At 39.4% G+C, this 20,228-nt stretch overlaps 1 gene segment (V, D, J or C); it reads right to left on the minus strand.

Annotated features, from left to right (window-relative positions):
* Window positions 1–13,200: 13,200 nt before the first annotated feature.
* On the minus strand, window positions 13,201–13,657 carry LOC115819425 (immunoglobulin heavy variable 3-66-like). The segment is given in 2 exon segments: window positions 13,201–13,508; window positions 13,606–13,657. Coding segments are annotated over 2 exon segments (360 nt in total).
* Between the last annotated feature and the right edge of the window lie 6,571 nt (window positions 13,658–20,228).

Raw genomic sequence — 20,228 nt, forward strand, 5'->3', positions numbered from 1 at the left:
GGAGACCACATACACATGCATTTTATTGAACTGAATCGAACGTGAGTCAAGCAGTTATTTTACTACCATGGGCGTTATTTTGTCAATTTTCCAAAATTCCCTTATTCATAGGGATTTATTTAACAAGCCGTAACTTGCAAAAACAATAATCTGCAGCATACAAAATGACGACTGTCACTTGCTCACTCTATAACACATACATATAGAATCGTTTCCATATCTGCGCTACAACAAGCATTAAATATTGTTACGTGCGGCGCACTGTGTGTTTTATTTGTGCGTCTCTCTCTCTTTCTCTCTCTCTCTCTCTCTTCAGGTACCCACCTGTGGTGCGAAAGGCTGTCAGTCCATCTGGCCTGATGTTAGGTCCCGCCTCTCCGTGCCAGCCTGGCCAACCAGCAACGGAGTGCCCCTTTCGGCTTAGCCAACCGGACGCGGAGCGCCAACATTTAAAGAAGCTAGATGTGCTGCGTTGTAGATTTCGGTCTCGTTGCTTGCATTTTTGCCTTTCGTGTGTTTTCTGCTAATTACAAACTTGCCATTCTGTGTTCGACCCTGAATTTCCATTTATTGACTTTGTTTGTGGATTGCGTTCTGGCTTTGCTGTTTTGGTTATCGTGGGGAGAAGGACAGGTAAGGAAGGCGATCCCCGCGGTAGTGTTAACGCTGTATATGGATAGGTTAGAGGCAGGTGCCACTTTTGTATTTCTGTTACTAGTTAGTGTAGTCAGGTTTTCTTGGGCTCTGCCACCTTTTTGTTTTGTAGTCTAGTGTGTGTTTTTCGGTGTAGACATTTAGGGTGGTTTTTGTTTTACTAGTTTCATTTCTTTGGCACCATATGGCGTTCTCTCCCACCTTCGTGTGTTATGTTGTGTGTCCTTGTAAATATATACCTGTAAATATTTTGTCAATCTCACTTTGTAAATATTCCAAATATATCGTGCACTTTCTTTTACACTGATTCCCCGTGTCCGTGTTTTCCTCCCCCATCACACCGTCCAAAAACCAGCACAGGTGGTGGGTCCTTTATGCTACGCCCCCCTTACATAGCTACCCCTAGACACCACACTCCACCGGGGACGTAACAATATCTTTAAACAGACTGTCGCTGTGAGCTGCCAGCAGTTTCCGTTTATGTAAACTTTCTGACGTCTGCCAAGTGTTCAGTTTCCATTAAAATGTACACAAATACGTAGTACAAATCAGGCAGCAATAAGTTGTGTTTCTGATCACACAATGACACGCATGTGCAGAACGGTACTCGGTGTCTGCCATCAAGTGTTCTGTTCAGACATGTGTGGTGCAAATCGGGCAGGAATAAGCTGTGTTTTCGGGTATGCAGTTATGCGCATGTGCAGACTGGATCACGCTTCCGGGTACGGATGGGGTGCTTACAGAGGTCACTGTATGTGGTGTGTAAATGGTAATAGTTTTTTGTTTCTCTAGTATCACCACTACCGTTTTACTTACCGTAACACTTACTGCCAGATATTGAATTGTGTTTTGAGTTTTAGGCATTGATGTTTTAGTTAGCTTTATACTTTGGATAAAGGAATATTGAGACCAAAAGAGAAATTCTTTATTTTCTTTTTGTACTGAGAATATTTGGAGGTTGCATGAAGCACTGAGACTTTTCTTTCTTTATTGTAAATAAAAATCCATTTTTGAATCTATCAGATAAAACCTGAAAAAATGTATTTGTTGGTTTTGAGTGTTTATTGCCTGCCCACACATGCTTATACACATTACAGAAATGCATGCCTGCCTGCTTCTGTGGTATGAGTCTGTGGTAAGTTAATCACTGATACCTGTTATTTCTCTCCAAGTTACTGGGCACAAGAGGACAGCAACCAACCACCAGAGACTGGACTGGGCGTGTCCCCAACTAAATATTTACATAGTCGAATCTGGTTGGTCAAGTCTTGCCTACCACTGACTAATTGTTGAATACTGTGGGTTTTTTTTTTGGTTTGTTTTTTTTCTCATTGATCCATATGCTCATTTATGACATTGGCTTCTACTTTTTCCACACCAGACAGAACTGAAATACCCAACTGAATAATTTGTCTTCTTCACTTGGCATAAAAATTTATTTTATAAAAAGACGTTTTCCATCCTCTTTCTCACTTATTATTTTGAAAAGTCTGCATTATAATGACCTTATAATAATAGTGAATATGCCCATTTAGAGTATAGAAGGCCTAAAGCTTTAAGTAAAAAAGTAACCAGAGTAGGTAGGTACAAAACGGTTTTTTTTTTTTTTTTTTCTTTCACATACAGAAACAACTTGACAATGAAATGACCAAAACTGAAACGAGACAGTGTCGGCATATCAAACTAAAATTAAATCGGCTAAAATTGCCCGTGTCCACCGCTCACTTGACTATTTTCAAATTGTGTTTGAGCATACCATGAAGTGCAGAGCAACATCCATGTAAAAAAAAAAAAAAAAACGTAGAATTAAATTAGCATAGAATAATCCTCCTCATATAAATATAAAATAAATACAATAAAAAAATAACATTATGAAATGAAAGTCAGAATCAAGTAGGTCGTCAGACGGCACATAACAAATAGTTTTTACACCACAGAGACCAAGCTCTAAGCACTGCAATGGGTAGCCTATCCAACTCTACGCTAAAGAAGTTCACAGTGTCCAAAAAGTCAAAATAGAACTGGCTGAAAGGTTTTGAAATCACTTTAGCCTACCTGATCAAACAAAAATAACCAGTCTTTCACCACTCCTGTGTAGGTACAATTGCAGTCTTAACACAGGGACACCAAAAGATGTAGGTGTGATAGGATTAATAAATCAGTCTCATAAAATCAGTCTCATATAATTTATTAACCATTAATTTGGGTGTTCAATATTTTGTTAATTAAACAACTAAGATTAATGGGATAAGCTAGCTGTAACACTGTGCTACAGTCTTAGAGAGTATTGCAGTACTAATGTATTACAATTACACTACTGAATCCATAACACTCATGGACAACCAGGTTGATGAAGGTAAGGGGGGGTACTTTGATGGCAGAGGTTGGCATTCAGTGAATACTCTGGCAGAAACAGACAGGACAACAGCTTATTTCAAAGATACTATTTATTAACATAATCGATACTACTTGGAAAACTAATACTGATATGGTACAATCAATAATCAGCAGCAAATAGAATGATCAAAGAGTAAATGGTAACAAGATGGTGATGAGTCTATGTACAGGTATTCAGAGCGTGCGTGTATGTGGGCGTGTGCCCACCTGCGCACTGAAGAGAGAGGGAGGAGCGAGGGAGAGAGGCTATGCGCAAGCGCACAGAAAAGAGGAGGAGGTGCGAGGGAGAGAAGCTGTGGCGCCCAGGTAAGAGGTATGTGTGGTATGAGGATGTACTGCGCAAGCGTGTATGCTAGGCACCAACTAGAGTGGGGATGGGCAACGAGAAGCGCATGTGTGTGAGAGAACAAAGAATCTCTAACTTGAGAGCTAGTCTCAGCCAAATAGGCCCTAAACTCAACAACTCTACCCAACCCTTAAGTCACACTGCAATCCCAATGTCGGAGGTGTGCAATCAGAAAAAGGGAGTTAGAGAGAGAGAACGCATGCCAGATCTATCCTTCATAAGTTGTAACCAAAAGAAAATAACAAACGGCTAAAAACCGCATTGTACATGAAATACAGTGTGTACATTTAAATCATAAAAGAATTCAAATAACAACACTTCCTTCACGTTAACGGCATATAATCTTAACACTAAAGTGTGCCCAGATGCCAGCCTTACTTTGAATAGCTCGTTGCGTGGCGACTGAAGATGCATCTTTGGTTGCCTGATGAGCAGTGCGATTCGCAGGTCCAGGGAGAAGTTCCTTTCCTTGTCACTTGAAGATCTTCGGTGCTCCATTGCTCGTCTGATGATCTTGAAGGGTTCTTGATTTAGTTCGTCGACGTTTAAAGAAATAAGAAGGGAGCTGGTCGCCTTTTCCTCCGTCGAATACTGTGTGCGTTACAGTGTAATTAGTCGGTTGAAGTTAAAGCCGCAACTGCGCGAGAGAAAGTACATTAAAACTTTGGTCGTACAAATATCTCGCTACGTTGTTACTTTGTTCTTTTCTTCGGCAGAGAAACAGTGTCTCTTTCTCCTGGTAGGATCACTTACCCGAGAGATCAAATACCAGGGAGTAACGGAGTCTCTGTATGCAGGCAAGAACACCTGCTAGAGACACCCGCTGCTAGCGAGCTGCTGCTAAAGAGTTGGAGAGTTGAAGAGCTGGAGAGAGAAATAGTTTGGAATTTTGGAATTTTCCGCGGTTTTATGGCGAAAATTGCATCATCACTGTGTCTGGTATCTGGCTCCATTGCTGTATCCAATACCGTTACAGTGAAATCTGAGAAGGGTTCAGATTACCCATGCGGTCAAGCAGGGAATTATGGGTAATATGGTCTACGGGCCTGACAACCCCTACACCTGTGCCTGCTTGATTCTTTTCAAACTGTGTGCGAGGAAAACCAGGTTGTTCACATTGCCTGGGAAAAGTGTGCTCCGTGCTTTGCAGACAATAAAACCTGCCTTGCAGAATAGAATATCCTCTCTGATGATGTGGAGGTGGATGGGATGCTGTGGATTCTTTATGCGGCCCTGGACAGCTTTAGGTATCTCTCCTTGTTCTTTTGCCGGCATTCCAGCGGTCCTGTATTGCTTTTTGTGTAGTCCTTCATATAAGCCTTCATCTCACTGCCCTATTAATACGGCTCTTCCCCCTTTTCATAACTGGACAGCAGTATTGCCATCACCTGGTCTTTCTCTAAATATGACTATTTAACGCTCCTCCACCAAGTCACTGCCAGCACTTTCCTCCTGGAAAGGCCTGTCAGCTAGACTCTCAGCTAGATTTGCCACCACTGAATAAGCCTCGTCCCTTCGCTCATCAGTGAGAAGAGAAAGCTCCTTGAAATGTGGGTCAAGAACGACAGCTTTGATAGAAATGCTTCTCTCCAGGAATCACTCTTTGAACTCCCATCGTCTATCAGTCTCCTCGGGCAGTGTAGTCTGAAGGGCTTTAATGACCTTGCTATCATTGTCATGCACCACTGAATGTCCGCCCCACTAGTATTTAGGGCCATTGGTCACAACTGGAGATTAATTTCTTCAAACAAAACTAACACTTCATTTATAAATTTTTAAAATCAATAAATTTCAAAAAGAAAAAAAAAAAAAGGTCACCACCGCCAGCAGCTGCAGAGAATCAGGGAACATTGTTTATGCTAATGCTGAGAGAATACAATTGTCAACTGAGCAAAAATTAAAGTTTAAAAGTCATGTGAAGTTGGGAAGTATTTAAATTTATTAATCAAACCTAAAACAAACGTACATTGTTGAAACCATTATGTGGAAATGAACATCTAACAATGTCTCTCGTGCTCTCTCTCTCTCTCTCTCTCTCTCTCTCTCTCTCTCTCTCTCTCTTTCTCTCTCTCTCTGTCGAGCCACGCATGTTACTCGCCACACATGCTACTCCTGAGATACCAGTGATCCTGACTCCTCCTGCCCTCTGGGCTGATCCATCCTGGTGTTATCATCTTTCATCCCCCTGTCAGCCTCCTGTCAGCATCGCCAACCCCCTTTGTTCATGCTCCAACTTACTTTAAATTGTAACTGCCTGCTGGGTCGGCACCTATTGCACACCTGTCTGGCCAAGGAGGGGTATCCTCTCTCTGTGGTCCTTCTCAAGATTTCTCCCATTTTCCCATTTCCCTTTTGGGTTTTTGGGAAGTTTTTTCTTGCCTGCCATGAGGATTAAGTCAGGGGGTGCCGTCCTGTTAAATATGAGGATTAAATGAAAAAAAATATCTCTTCATTCCACTGACTGAAAGGAGCTTGCTGTGTAAATTCTGCACAAACAGCCAGAGATGAAAAGAGATGTGTGTGATTATGAAGGACTGAGGTAGAGTATAACTTGGCATAGTCCTCCCACAAGAGTTTATAGTCATTATCCCCATGTAGTAACAACCAAATTGTTCTTCTTCTTATTATTGTTGTTGTTGTTGATAGTACAAGAAGGTCTAATTAATCAGTGAGGAGAGATATGAATGTTCATACATAGATGTTCTCTCAAATGTTTTGGTAAACTTCATTTTCTTTTGAATACTGAACTGAAATTAGATTTTGAGACGTTGAACTAAATTCTATGATATCATGGTAGAACATTAATTTGGTTTGGAAAAATAAACCTCCAGCAAACATTTTAGCTGTATCAGTCTGAACTCTAAAAGAACAAGCACCAGACTATTTTAAACTGTTTTCGCATTTGACTCAGCTAGACTGAGTGATGTGGGATATGTAAACTGACAGATAAAAGATTTAAAAGGATTACCACTGGGCTCTGAATAGCGCATACCTTTCCACTGCACACAGTCTATTCTCCTTGTGTTTATTCTTTCTCTAAAGACCTAAAACTTGCTGGTCTCCTAAAAATCCCTGTATATATCATTTCAGCAACCATCACAAAGTTAAAATATCTTATCTACACCAAACTGCAAACAAATATTTCAGCCTAACCAGAGTCCAAATGGTTTTCTTCCTCAAGAACAATAGTGTGTGCTGCATTTGAAACCAACCCCCCCCTTTTTTTTTTTTTTTTAGCTTGTTGCCACATGTAGCATATCAAACATGCTATCAGTTTGTGTTTTGGAGAATCAGAATACCCTTCAGAAAAAGTAGAGTAATATTGGCAGTCCAAAGTAGTTCACAATATAAAAGATGACAAAAACACAGATCTGAGAACTGCACTCTAAACAGTATACAAATTGTTATACCAGTAAAATATATTCACGCATACAAATCCACGACATAACGCAAATTGTAAATGCGCAGTTCACAAAACTGATCACAATTATTCACTTATTTCACGTACACTTATTGTAGCTGGTTTGTGCTCATTGATTCTTTTTCATAGTAACTGAACAGTTGCAAGACAATAGTTGATTGTTTAACTGTATTTTCAATTGTGTCATGTGACATTATTAATATTCATGACAAGCCTATTCTGGTATTTGTAAGATAGTATGTCTATATGTCTATAGATGTTTCCCACCAGGAGATCAACTGTAATAAGTAAATCACTAACACTCAAAACAGGATCAGGCAGAGGAAACATCAGCAGTTCAATGAACAGAGATAATAAACTGTCACCAGCTGTGAACATGACATAAGTCTCCGAGTGAGACATAATTCATCGCTGCTCTATGGGTTTAATAGGCGACCACAGGGAAGGAAATTAGCACTATAGACAGTGAGCACTTGTTTACACTGATTATTGACAAACACAACAGCACATTGCCAACTAGGGGGTATTTCAGAAAGCAGGTTTACCAAACTCAGGTTTAAACCTGAACTCTGGGTTGACTAACTCTGAGCTGTTAAACTAAGAGTTTTCAGTCTCGAAACAAGAGATAACAATTAGTTCAATCAACTCTGAGTTAAATTAATCCTGAGAAAAGCACTTGCACCAGGAGATAAAAAGTCCTCGTTAATGGAACACAGATAACACGATTCATCGTGGCAACAAGAGAAAAAAGGGCTCAATCCTCCTACTTCTCTCCAACTGAGTTAGAAATATTAATGTAGGCATATGCAGATTATCAGAATATATTTAGGGACAAAAAGCAATACAGTAGCAGCAGCAAAAGCATATGAGCTGGCATGGCAGAAAATTGCTGACAGAGTCAATGTGTGAGTGTCCTTTAGAAAAAAAAATGTTTTACCTCGAGTGTTCCACTTATTCAGCATTTAATCATGCATACACACACACACACACACACCCATATATATATATATATATATATATATATAAATTACAATGGAAATTACAATGAGGAGGAGGGTCCATCCACCTCCACAGCACAGAGTACCTCAGTAAGATGTTGTTCAGCATTGGCCCATAACTAATTTGACCTGGCACTATGAAAATCCATGTCATTTTTTGTGTTCCTATAGCTCCCTGTGAAAAAGCTGTACAAGGTGTACTTAAAGAAACAAATTGAAATATCTAATTTAGAAATGGACCACGTAAGGCTGCAGATGCAGAAGACAAAACTAAAATACAACTGCTGGAGCATCAGTTAAAGGTAGGTGCGGTGCCCACAGGTGGATGATTCTACATGTTTTAACAACATAAAAAATATTAACTACTGTACCACATTTGTACTTGCAGGAAATACAGAAGACTTCATAAAAATAAACTGTTACCAGCTGCCCCCCCACCCCCCATAAACTAAACAATAGTGCTTATTTTTAAGGGAGATATAATTGTCAATCTCAGTACATACGAGGGAGGGAGACAAGGACTACTTATGTTGATTGTAGAAATGTGCAGAGTTTCTTCAAAATCCCACTGAGATGCTAAAATGAGGCCTCAGGGAGTGGCAGTTCACCTGGTATATTCATGGTATTGCATGCAGAAATTGGGCCGATGTTTACATCTCCTATTGGTTTAGTAGGTTCCTGGTCAGTGACATTCCAGTCTTGGATGTTTCCTACCGCTCTCATATTGTACAATGGGTGAAAAAAAAAAAAAAAATCAGAGGTGAAACGCACATCTTGCTGCGTAATCCTTTTTACCCCACTTTTATTTCAGCTGTTCATTTTGGTTCCTGATTACTGTTATGTAGTTAGCTGGGTTATGATGGGTTAAGATTTAGAGTTGACTCTATCTACAAGATTTGACTGATTCCCACAATGCACAAATTTGACATTATACTTTAGTTCTGCAGTATCCAATGATGGGTTGGAACTGAAACCACTAATATAATAATAATAATAATGATAATAATAATAATAATAATAATAATAATAATAATAATAATAATAATAATAATTATTATTATTATTATTATTATTATTTTTTTTATTTTTTTTTTATTTTTTATTATAGTGTCTCTCTGTCTCTCTCTCTCTCTCTCTCTCTCTCTCTCTCTCTCTCTCTCTGTGTGTGTGTGTGTGTGTGTGTGTGTGTGTCTGATCTCCAGAGACACAATTGGAAAATGATGATAAACATAGTAAATGGGTTGTTTTTAATCTGATCATTTTTAGAGGCCATAAAGCCAGGGAACAGATGATAATAAGTGATAATAAAGATGAAGAGAACAGAGTTCTTTATATGAATACTCCGTTTTAACTCAAAAGGCCACTAATTTTTAACAATTTGGATCATTCATTTAAATTCAATAATAAATTAAATAGATAAATTAATCACATGTATGTTTTGTTTTATTTATAGATGTGGTCATATTCTATCACTCCAAGTTCTCACTCTTCCCTTCGACATCTTTCCACTGCACATACTCGGTTCACCTTGAGTTTAGTCTCTCTCTAAAGACCTAAACCAAACCCTTAATAGTTTTTATTAGATTATTGCCACAAGTAATATATCATACATGATGTCAGTTTGTGTTTTGGAGAATCTAATAATCTTCAGAAAAATTAAAGTAACATTGGCAGTCCAAAGTAGTTCACAATATAAAAGATGACAAAAAAACACAGATCTGAGAACTGCACTCTAAACGGTAAAAAAAAAAAAAAATGTTTTAACAGTAAAATGTATTCACTCATACAAATTGTAAATGCGCAGCTCACAAAACTGATCACAATTATTCACTTATTGCACCTACACTTATTGTAGCTGGATTGTGCCCATTGGTTCTTTTTCATAGCAACTGAATAATTGTGGTTGTCTAACTGTATTTTCAAGTATGTCATGTGACATTATGAATATTCATGGCAAGCCTACTCTGGTATTTTGTAAGATATAATGTCTGTCTATAGATATAGATCTACTGGTGGGAGATTAACAGTAATAAGTAAATCACCAACACTCAAAAACAGGATCAGGTAGAGGAAACATCAGCAGTTAAATGAGCAGAGACAATAAACTGTTACCAGCTGCATAAGAATGTCAGTGTGCAAGCAATGTGTCTGAGTACAAGTATATGTCTCCTCTGATCTTAATACCACAGAGAACAATCTGCTATGACCCACAAGTACATTTCACTGAGTTAGACATTTCATATTGATTTACTGCAGATAAACTCCTGCAAGTGACTACATCAGGTTTTTATGCCTCATTTTGTCTCACTGTGAGTCTCTGGCACAGTAATACACAGCTGTGTCTTCAGTCTGTGCATCTGTAGATAGAGCTGATTCTTACTGTTGTCTCTGGAGATGGTGAACCTTCCCTCAACACCACTGGAGTAAGATTTTCTATCACTATCATCAATCAGAAATTCCAGTCCTTTTCCAGGAGCCTGTCTGATCCAAGCCATCCAGTGGCTACTGAAGTCAAGCCCAGAGGCTGTACAGGTCAGTTTATGAGATCCACCAGGTTTAATGATCACTGGTTCAGACTCAGTCAGTGTCTGACCCATAACATCTATAAAGAAAGAGGATATAATAAATTAAATTGAACCTTGAATTTAAGAGCACCATGTGAAATTAGAAAATATTCAAATCCATACATAAAAGTTCAATCAAATGTTTAGAAGCATCTTACATTCTTTAAACATCAACATGATGATCAAAAACAAAATATCTTTTGACTCCATAGCTGAGCTGACAGGAGCCACTACTGAAAATACTGTACGCACATCCAGAGATAAAAAGACACGTGATTGTAAAAGCATGAAGTGGAGCATAACTTAGCTCTGTGAACACTGTGTGGAGTCTGTAATGATTTCTCATTATTCAGATGCAGATTATCAAAATTCAGCTACATCTGTTACATTCATTTTAATAAGAAGAAAGAGAAAGAAGAAAAAGTAATCATCATCCTCATTATCATTATCAGGTGTAGTGTGTGATTATAATGGGCAGAACAGTTCGCCTGGATGAAAACATTCAGTTCGCGATTATAAAGGGTAGAATGGTTTATGTGGATGAACAAATACAGTATGTCATTATAAAGGGCAGAATGGTTTACATGGATGAACAGATACAGTATGTCATTATAAAGGGCAGAATGGTTTACATGGATGAACAGATACAGTATGTCATTATAAAGGGTAGAATTGTTTGCCCTCCATAGGTTTAAAAGTGACAGCGACAGCAAATGTGTCCGTATTTTTTATTTTATTTTTTTGTGTTTGTTTGTTTCTTAAAAGAGCTCACCTTCAAAACAAAATAAATAATTAGTGAGTTCTTATTTATCCAGAAGTAGAAAAGCATGTGTTATTGTCAGGCGTGGAGTGGAGGTGGACCCAAGTGCAAGACACATTGATGGTGGGGACAAAAAAGGAGGACTTCACTTGCAAAATGTAAATAATTAAACAGGTGCAAAGACCAGTAATAAAAAGGTGCAGCCAAACAGAGTGTAACCGAACACTAACAACGATAGACAAGGGACAGGTCAAACACAAGGGCTTAAATACAAGAGGAGAACTAAACAGGGCAAACATGATTGGTTCAAATTAACAAGGGTAAAATGAGGTTAATAAATGGAATAAACAGAATCAGGTGAAAGGCGGAGACACACACGGAACAGGAGCACAAGACGTTTCAAAATAAAAGTTCAAAGCAAGGTGCAGGCTGTGACAGTTATTTAGAGTATACAGATGTATGGAAATATGGCAAAGCAGAGTTATAAGCTAGGGCTCAAAAATAAGAAGGAGTATTTGAAAGAAGTGTTTGTTCCATTTTTGTCATATTGGTAAATTATTACCTCAATTAAAAAAAAAAAAAGTGTCTCATTTTGCCAGAATATGAGATCAAACAGTTTCATTCACCACTGTCCTAAGAGTTTCTTTTCTTGTCATTTCTGTTTCTTTATCTTTGAACATTGTGTTAATATTTTCTTTTTCTTTATCTTCTTTGTGATTTTATGAAATGACTTCAAATCATATATGACAGGCAAAAACTCAGTATGGTCTGTTTTTCACATTCTGCACAGGAAATATAAAATTATCACATTTGATGACTTCATTGAAAGTGACATTGTGGGAGAGACTCCCCGGTCAGGGCCTGATGTGACCGAGTCCCTTTTCCACACTCAGTGCTCTACTTCCTATACTAAGTTCTTCTTCTTTGAAAAATAAATTCTAAGTTTCAAAAAGCAGTCAAGGTCTTCCGGAGTCCGATGCAGTGTAAGTTTATTGCATTCAGTGGTGAGCAAAATACAACAAACTGAGTCAGGTCCCAGGGAGTGACTGAATTTAATATAGAAAATCATGCACTTATATCTAAAATTTTACCTGTACGCAAAACCTATGTAACCAATAAACGCATAACACGGTTGTATGGTAAAACCCCTTACATCATCCGTTTTTGCATGGTCCATCCCATTCGCTTCCAGAAATTTCCCCAAATTTCCCAGAATTTCATTATTCCATACATCATTGTTTTCGATTTCCTTTTTTGGCTAAGTAAAAATGATGATTCAGCCATGTCCTTACTGTACTTTGGACGCTTTACCATGTCCCCGATCTCACCTCAGATATTTTACCCCTTAATGCAGGTGTTCATTATCAAGTGATGGCTAGTCCATGCAAGGCGGACACTGACGCCATTACGCCCCAGTCATTACTTATGCTTCCCTGTCACTATAACCTAGATATTACCCTTTTTCATATTGTCTCTATATTTTGCTGATATTGCATCTTCCTTTTTTGGTATATCAAGGTCCTCTTCCGTTGGCTTCAACTTACAGAGGCCTTCTTCCATTTCAGAGGCCTTCTTCCATTTCTCCAGCAACATCTGTATCACATTCTCAAGGGTGTGACATTGTTACCCTTTAAATTTGTAATGTATTGATTGCAAACGACAATAAATACTATTTATGAATGAGCTGTCCTGCATTTGACATCTCTATAGACCTAAGGTTTTTATATGATTTGCGTTGAATTCATGTTATATCAATTCACGTTTTTGCAAATGTCAGAGTGTGAAAAACTTCATGATTGATATTACAGTTCATGGTTAGAATGTTCTAGTCCATTCACCAAGGTGAAGATGGCTGACATTCAAGGGGGAGACTCACTGAATCACAATTACAATTGCAATTACAAATGTTTAACTGGTGGAGGAAAAGGGAGTTAAATTTATTTTGTTTTTGAGGTGAATATATTGAGTCCTAAGGGGGAAACATGTAGTATCATACATACAGATCTCTACCCACATCCTTCCCCTTTTTAGTTTTTGTACAGCTGATTGTATAAGTTTAGTCACAGTGAATCTCTAGCACAGTAATAAACTGCAGTGTCCTCAGTCTTCAGTTGGTTCATATGAAGGTAGAAATTAGAGCTGTCCTTGGATGCTGTGAAGCGGCCCTGCACTGCCTGGGCTGTGTTCTTGCTGCTATCAGAATAATAGTAAATGATCCATTCCAGTCCTTTTCCAGGAGCCTGACGGACCCAGTGCATATAAGCACCACTAACACTAAATCCACTGCAGGCACAGGTGAGTTTGTGGACTCCACCTGGAGACACAACCACTGATTGTTCAGACTGGGTGAGAACCTGACACTGGACACCTGAAAGAACACACACAGACAAATTTATTCAAAGAACAATAATAATATAACCCTTTATGAATTTCTTAAAACTATTTCACCAAAACCAAAAACTCACAAGACATGGCTGCTAACAGCAGCAGCTGTGACAGCAGAGCAAAAGGGAACATTGTTTATGGTGATGCTGAGTTGGTGAGAGCTGCTCTGGAGGAGAATATTCAGACCATTGCTGTTTAAATAGTGAACATAATGAAGAATTCAGTAGATTTGCATTGGCGTATGGGTGTGAACTAATATAATTATAAGCAGAGATCAGTGAAGTGGCATAAGCAGGATATGTGAAACCTCAGGATCTACCAATGAAAATATCAGTGGCGCATCTGTTTTTACATTAGATAGACAGCAAGTGCCCCCTTGTGGTCAAGAAGAGACACTGTAGACACAGTGAAATTTTCTCCTGGTTTGTCATACCTACTTCAACTATTCAGCTTTAGTAGAAAGAACTGTGAATCATCCGTTTTGTCATAAAACCAATACAATACTATAATTTCCATACGTGATTTTCACATTATTTGCTCATAGGCTTATATCTAAAACTGAGATCTACTTTTCACTTCTGCACTAATGAAGAGCACAACACAATCTGTTTCAACTGAGATTTACCTGAGAGGTCTGCTGTCTTTGTCTCTCACTGTGACTCTCCACCACAGTAATACACATAACTGTCTTCATTCTTCAGACGGTTCATCTGTAAATGCAGCTTACTGCTGGAGTCATCTCTGGATATGGTGAATCTGAGTTGTGCAGGGATGGTTTTAGACATGGGTGAGGCCCAGGGCTGCATCTTGCTGGGGGTGGCACAGAGCGCCTGCAAAAAAAAAAAAACAAAAAAAAAACAAAACAAAAAAAAAACATGATTGGAATGGTGACATTTGCGCTATTGGTTTTCTATCACTCATTTGCATATCACGTCCATGATATCATGTCACGGTGTGGGTCAGTTAACCTTGTCAGAGTGGGTGCCCTGATTCTAGTTTGTTAACTAGGTAGGCTACTGCCTGGGAAGGTCTCCCACTCAGAACTATGAAATGGGAAAGGGGGCAGGGTTTGGTTGACCTCAGGTCTCCCCACTGGAAGCACGAGGTAGGGGGAGCAGGGAAATCCATCAAATAGTGCACCTGTAATTTTGTACATTACTAATGCAATTAGTAAAATCAGTAACACTATGAAATGCTACCAAATAAACCACAGTTCAGTCGTAATACTGTGAATACATAGTTCCACAGACATATTGTTGCATTTTTCTTTTTCTTTTTGGTTTTCGTTTGTTCTTTTTGGTTTCGTTTGTGTTTTTCTTTTTCGTTCGTGGGAAATTGTTAAGAATAATATATAACCAGTCTGTCTACACCTGGGGCACCAGAAGCGTGACTTTTTGCTCACAGAATATCTATGTTAATACCATCCACTTTATGCCAAAAGACAGAGACAGAAGTTAACCATTGCAGCAGTAACCTAGCTCACTTCTAATGCATTGTCTCGTTGATTTGTGCAGGTAGATATAGTTCTATGTTTGGGGTGGATGGGTATGTCACCTTCCTTTCTTTTGCTGATCCATACAGACTCTGGACAAGAATAAGCAGCAGAATAAACATGTTCTCACTTGTAAGTGAAGGAGGTCATAGGCAGCCCAATCCACATTACTGTAGGATTAATGTTTGACTCCTAGTTGTGATGTCACTCTATTCCACCAGTTAATTTTATGTCTCGATTGCAAGGTACGTTGATAATATTTAAGAAGAAGCGCAAAGCGTACCTTAGCTGTGCAATGTGTGTTGTTGATTTGGGAAATCTGAATGACCAACACAGATTACTTGATTGTAAAGAGGTGATAGACACACAGTTTTTGTTGGTTGGGGATGGTGGGGGGCGCTGAAGGCAAGGTTCGCCCAGGGATCGAACCCCCAATGCTGAGTTGACAGAAGCTACTTCTATAAATATTGTTCACACAGACAGTGATGAAAAGGTACATGAGATTATAAAGGGCTGAACCAAAGTATAACTTTACATTGTCCCTCTAGAGACTTAAATAGATACAGTGAAAAGCTCTTTGGAAACAGTATGGAATATGAGACCCTTGAATGGCTCCTCTCTCTCTCTCTCTCTCTCTCTCTCTTTCTCTCTCTCTCTCTCTCTCTCTCTCTCTCTCTCTCTCTCTCTCTCTCTCTCTCTCTCACACCCACACACCCACCCACACACACACACACACACACACACACACACACACATGGCTTGATTGCCTTCATTGTCCAAGGAACGGGGATGACGTAAAACAGTAAAATCCAACATCGACTTCATATGACTGACTCAGTAATATATTTTGGCATACATACACTGGCATACATTATGTATAGACAGTTAGACTGAATGATTAGAGTGCTTATAGTCCACATTCATGATTAGGTCCAATTTTCATTTCCTTTTGTTCTAAACAACCTTTTTGTCACGTGTTGGTGAGAGCCTAATCTGAGGTGAAGGTCTGAGGTGATGATGAGGTCTCTTTCACACCAAATTCAGGACCAAAGACAGTGTCTACCTCTCCAAATGCACTTTGAATCTTTTGAATCTCATCAAACATGCACATAAGAGTTAAATATGAGTTATGTAAACATGTTATCTTTACTGTAACCTCCCAATCTTACTATGGGAGTGGTTTTCTCTGAGTCCATAGTGCTGAGAGAGACTGGAACTGTAGACCGTGTGTATTTAAAAAACAGCTACAACCATATTAAAAACTGTACTGATTAAGGTGAATTTCAGTTGAACTAACCTCAGTGGAACTCTTTTCCATGTTCATCAAATCCTGCAAGGTACAGGTTTATGTGGCTGTATGTAGAATTAATCAACAATGGAAATGAAGAGTGTTTTTAAATAACTGGCTGTTATGTTGAAATTGTCATGACTATGGGTGTAATTCCTCTTTTTGGGCCATAGGGGTCCTCGGTCTTTCTGTTGTCCTTGTCACATGTTCAGTTTCCCTAATGTTCATTATTGTTGTATGTGTATCACCTGTGTCTTGTCTTGTCTGTCTATTTAAACCCTGGTCTTTTGTTCAAACTTTGCTTAGTCTTTGAGCTATTCCCCTGCGTTCTAGAGTCCCTTTCCATGTAAGCCATCTGAGTTTTTTCCCTTGTTGGACTGTGTAATGTTTTTTGCCTGAAGACATGTTTTTGTTTACCTTTTTGGACTGAACCTGTTTTTCTCCTTTTGGACCAGTTTGCTTGTTTTTTGTAATAACAATTTGCCTGAGTTTTTTTCCCCTATTTGCTCTCTTATTTTTTCCCTTTTTGGATTGAGCTGTCTCTTTCGGGCTTGAGATTTTTAGTTCATTAAAAATCCTTTTGAGATCTAACCTACACTCAAGTGTCTGTCTCTGCAACTGGGTTCACCGTAGTCCTGGGTGGGGGCGTTCACTGGGTGCTTGTCTTCTGCCCTGGCAACCCAGGTTCAAAGCCCACCAGGTCCAGCATTGTGACAGAAATATTATAAGTTGGTGGAGAAATGAGAAAAAAAAAATGATTTCCTGTCCCTATTTTGTTGTTCTACAAAATATATTTCCATAAAGCCCCTTCCCAAACCCTTCCGCTTTATTGTTTTTGTACAACTGTTTGTATAAATTTAATCACATTGAATCTATAGCACAGTAATAAACTGCTGTGTCCCCAGTCTTCAGTGGGTTAATATGACGGTAGAAATAAGAGCTGTCCTTGGATGCTGTGAACTGGTCCTGCACTGCCTGGGCTGTGCTCTAGTAAGAATCAGAACAAAATTAAATCATCCATTCCAATCCTTGTCTAGGAGTCTGATGGACCAGTACATGTCAGTGCTACTCACACTAAATCCACTGCAGGCACAGGTGAGTTTGTGGGCTCCACCTGAAGACACAAGAGACATGAATGCTCTTTCAAATGTTTTGGTAAACTTCATTTTCTTTTGAACATGTAATTGAAATCGAATTGTGGGAAGTTGGACCAAATGCTGTGACACTGTGGTAGAGCATATGTTTGGTCTGGAAAACTGAATTTGCATTCAACAAGTATTTGAACAAGGGGTAGCACAGTGGTGTGGTGGGTAGCGCTGTTGCCTCACAGCAAAAAGGTTTTGGGTTTGATTCCTGGCCGGCACGCCCGGATCACCGCACAGGCTTCATATGGCTTAAGCCTAGGGGCCCCCACGCCCCCGCGCCTCGGAGGGGGCCCCCGATTGGTCAAAAGAAAAAAATATATATCATATTCATTAGCTCAAAATCACGCCCCCGCAGCACAGGGGCCCCCAATTGGTCAAAAGAAACAAAAACGTATTATTCATTGACGCAAAATGAATATTTAAATAACCGGACACTGATTGGTTATGGGGAATCCGCCTTTCATATATAAACGTTAGGCGTCACGTACTGTGTCAGTCTATAGTTGAACAGCGACAGTACTTATGAGCGAAAGAAAATACGAAAGCGGTGCCCAAAAGCGCAAAGCGCAGCGGCAAAAAGCCCAACGAGGCCAAGCTCTCTTGAGCAATATGCCGAAACTGACCGGATTTTTTAAACCGAGTGAATGCCAGTCGGCAAGTGAGCATGGCTCCAGTGCATCCACGCTAGCTAGCGTGGATGCACTGGAGCCATGCTCATCTTTAGCAGCTGAGGCTAGCTCTGATGAGGGCGAGGGACCATCCCTTTGTGACCACCCCGTCCTATTCCTGGATGCCCCAGCAACTAGTTACCCAAACACAAGCACACACACACACAGAGACGACGACACTGATATTCCCGATTCCGAAAGTATCACTCAAGCATCTAATTCCACCGAAATGCAACATGTGGATCCCCCCTTTGATTCGAACTCGTGCAACGCTAGCGTATCTGATCAGGCGGCTGCCTGTGATGTGCCGGCGGGACAGAGCCAAGTTGATGCTAACTTAAATTCAGATCCTGGCTTTTGGGGTGAAATAGAATTATAGGCTCACTGGTTGTTGTTGATCATTAGTTTTCTTTACCCTGTCTTCAATATCTTTCATTATATCTGGCCTACATATATCATACATGTACATTCAAATATTCAGTTGCATTAGTTGTGATAAGTTGTCAATTCCTTGAGTTTTAGCTGTTCTGTTTCACTGGCCCAAAAGACCAGAGTTTAATAGTTTAAAATAGTTTGAAAAAAAAAATATATATATAAAAAAAAATAAAATAAAATAAAAACAACAAAAAAACACACAAAAACAACAAAAAACAAAACAAAAAATATCTATCTATCTATCTATCTATCTATCTATCTATCTAGGCCTATCTATCTATCTAAGGCTATCTATCTATCTATCTATCTATCTATCTATCTATCTATCTATCTATCTATCTATCTAGCTAGCTAGATGAAATAGATGTAGCCTAAGGTGGGCGGACGAGGGACGGGCAGACGGGGGACCGGGAACGGGGGTGTTGGGGGGGGTTGGGGGCCCACAGCAGCTTGTAGCCTAGGGGCCCCTGACCATGTTAATCCAGCCCTGCTGGCCGGGCGGCCAGGGTCCTCTCTGTGTGGAGTTTGCATGTTCTCCCTGTTTCTGTATGGGTTTCCTCTGGGCGCTCTGGTTTCTCCCACAGTCCAAAGACATGCAGGTTAGGTGAATTGGTGACGCTAAGTTGCCCCTAGGGGGGTGTGTGTGTGTGTCTGCTCTGCGATGGACTGGTGACCTATCCAGGGTGTTTCCCTGCATTTTGCCCTATGGACACTGGGATAGGCTCCAGTGACCCCTGTGACCCTGATTAGGATAAGCGGCTTACATGATGAGTGGTTGAGTGAGTATTTGAGCTGTATGTATCTATTTGTAATATGTTGTATGTGGTAATTAAAAACCACCAGACTATGGTGACATAGAGTATGTATTTTTTATACTATTATTTTGATGCAGAATTGTTTAAATAGTGAACATAATGAAGCATTCAGTAGATTTGCATTGACATATGGCTGTCAACTAGTGTGATTACAAGCAGAGTGCATTGGCATAAAGAGGATATGTGAAACCTCAGAATCCACCAATGAAAACATTAGCAGCTCATTTGCTTTTATGTGATACATAAAAATTGTGCCCTTGAGGTTAAGAAGAGGCACTGTGGGCAGAGTGAAATTTTCTCCTGTACCGTCATACCTACTTCAACCATTCAGCCTTACCAGACAGAGCTGTGAATTGTTCATTTTCTCATGAAAGCTTGTGATCTTCATTTGTGATTTTCACATCATTTGCTCATGAGTACACATCTACAAGTGAGAACTACTTTTTATTCCTGCACTATTTAAGAGCTCAACACAACCTATTTTTTCTGACGTGCATGGGAAGTATTTTTTGTACAGGTTGGCTGTTCGTCTGTCACTGTTGGTATCTGGAACAATAAAGCACAGCTGTGATGTCACACTGTTCATCTGTAAATACAGTTTACTGCTGCAGTCATCTGTGGAGATGGTGAATCTTCCCATAATACACACACACACACACACACACACACCACACGTGTATATATATATATATATATATATATATATATATATATGAGAGAGAGAGCGCGAGAGAGAGAGAATTCATATATTATGTGTGTGTGTGTGTGTGTGCCCACTTGTTTTCTGCATCTGATCTACAGAGACACAATTGAAGAATGATGTAGTTATAAACACAGTAACTCTGTTGTTTTTAATTTGA

This window comes from Chanos chanos, chromosome 8 (assembly GCF_902362185.1).
Source record: "Chanos chanos chromosome 8, fChaCha1.1, whole genome shotgun sequence".
Taxonomy (NCBI): Eukaryota; Metazoa; Chordata; class Actinopteri; order Gonorynchiformes; family Chanidae; genus Chanos; species Chanos chanos.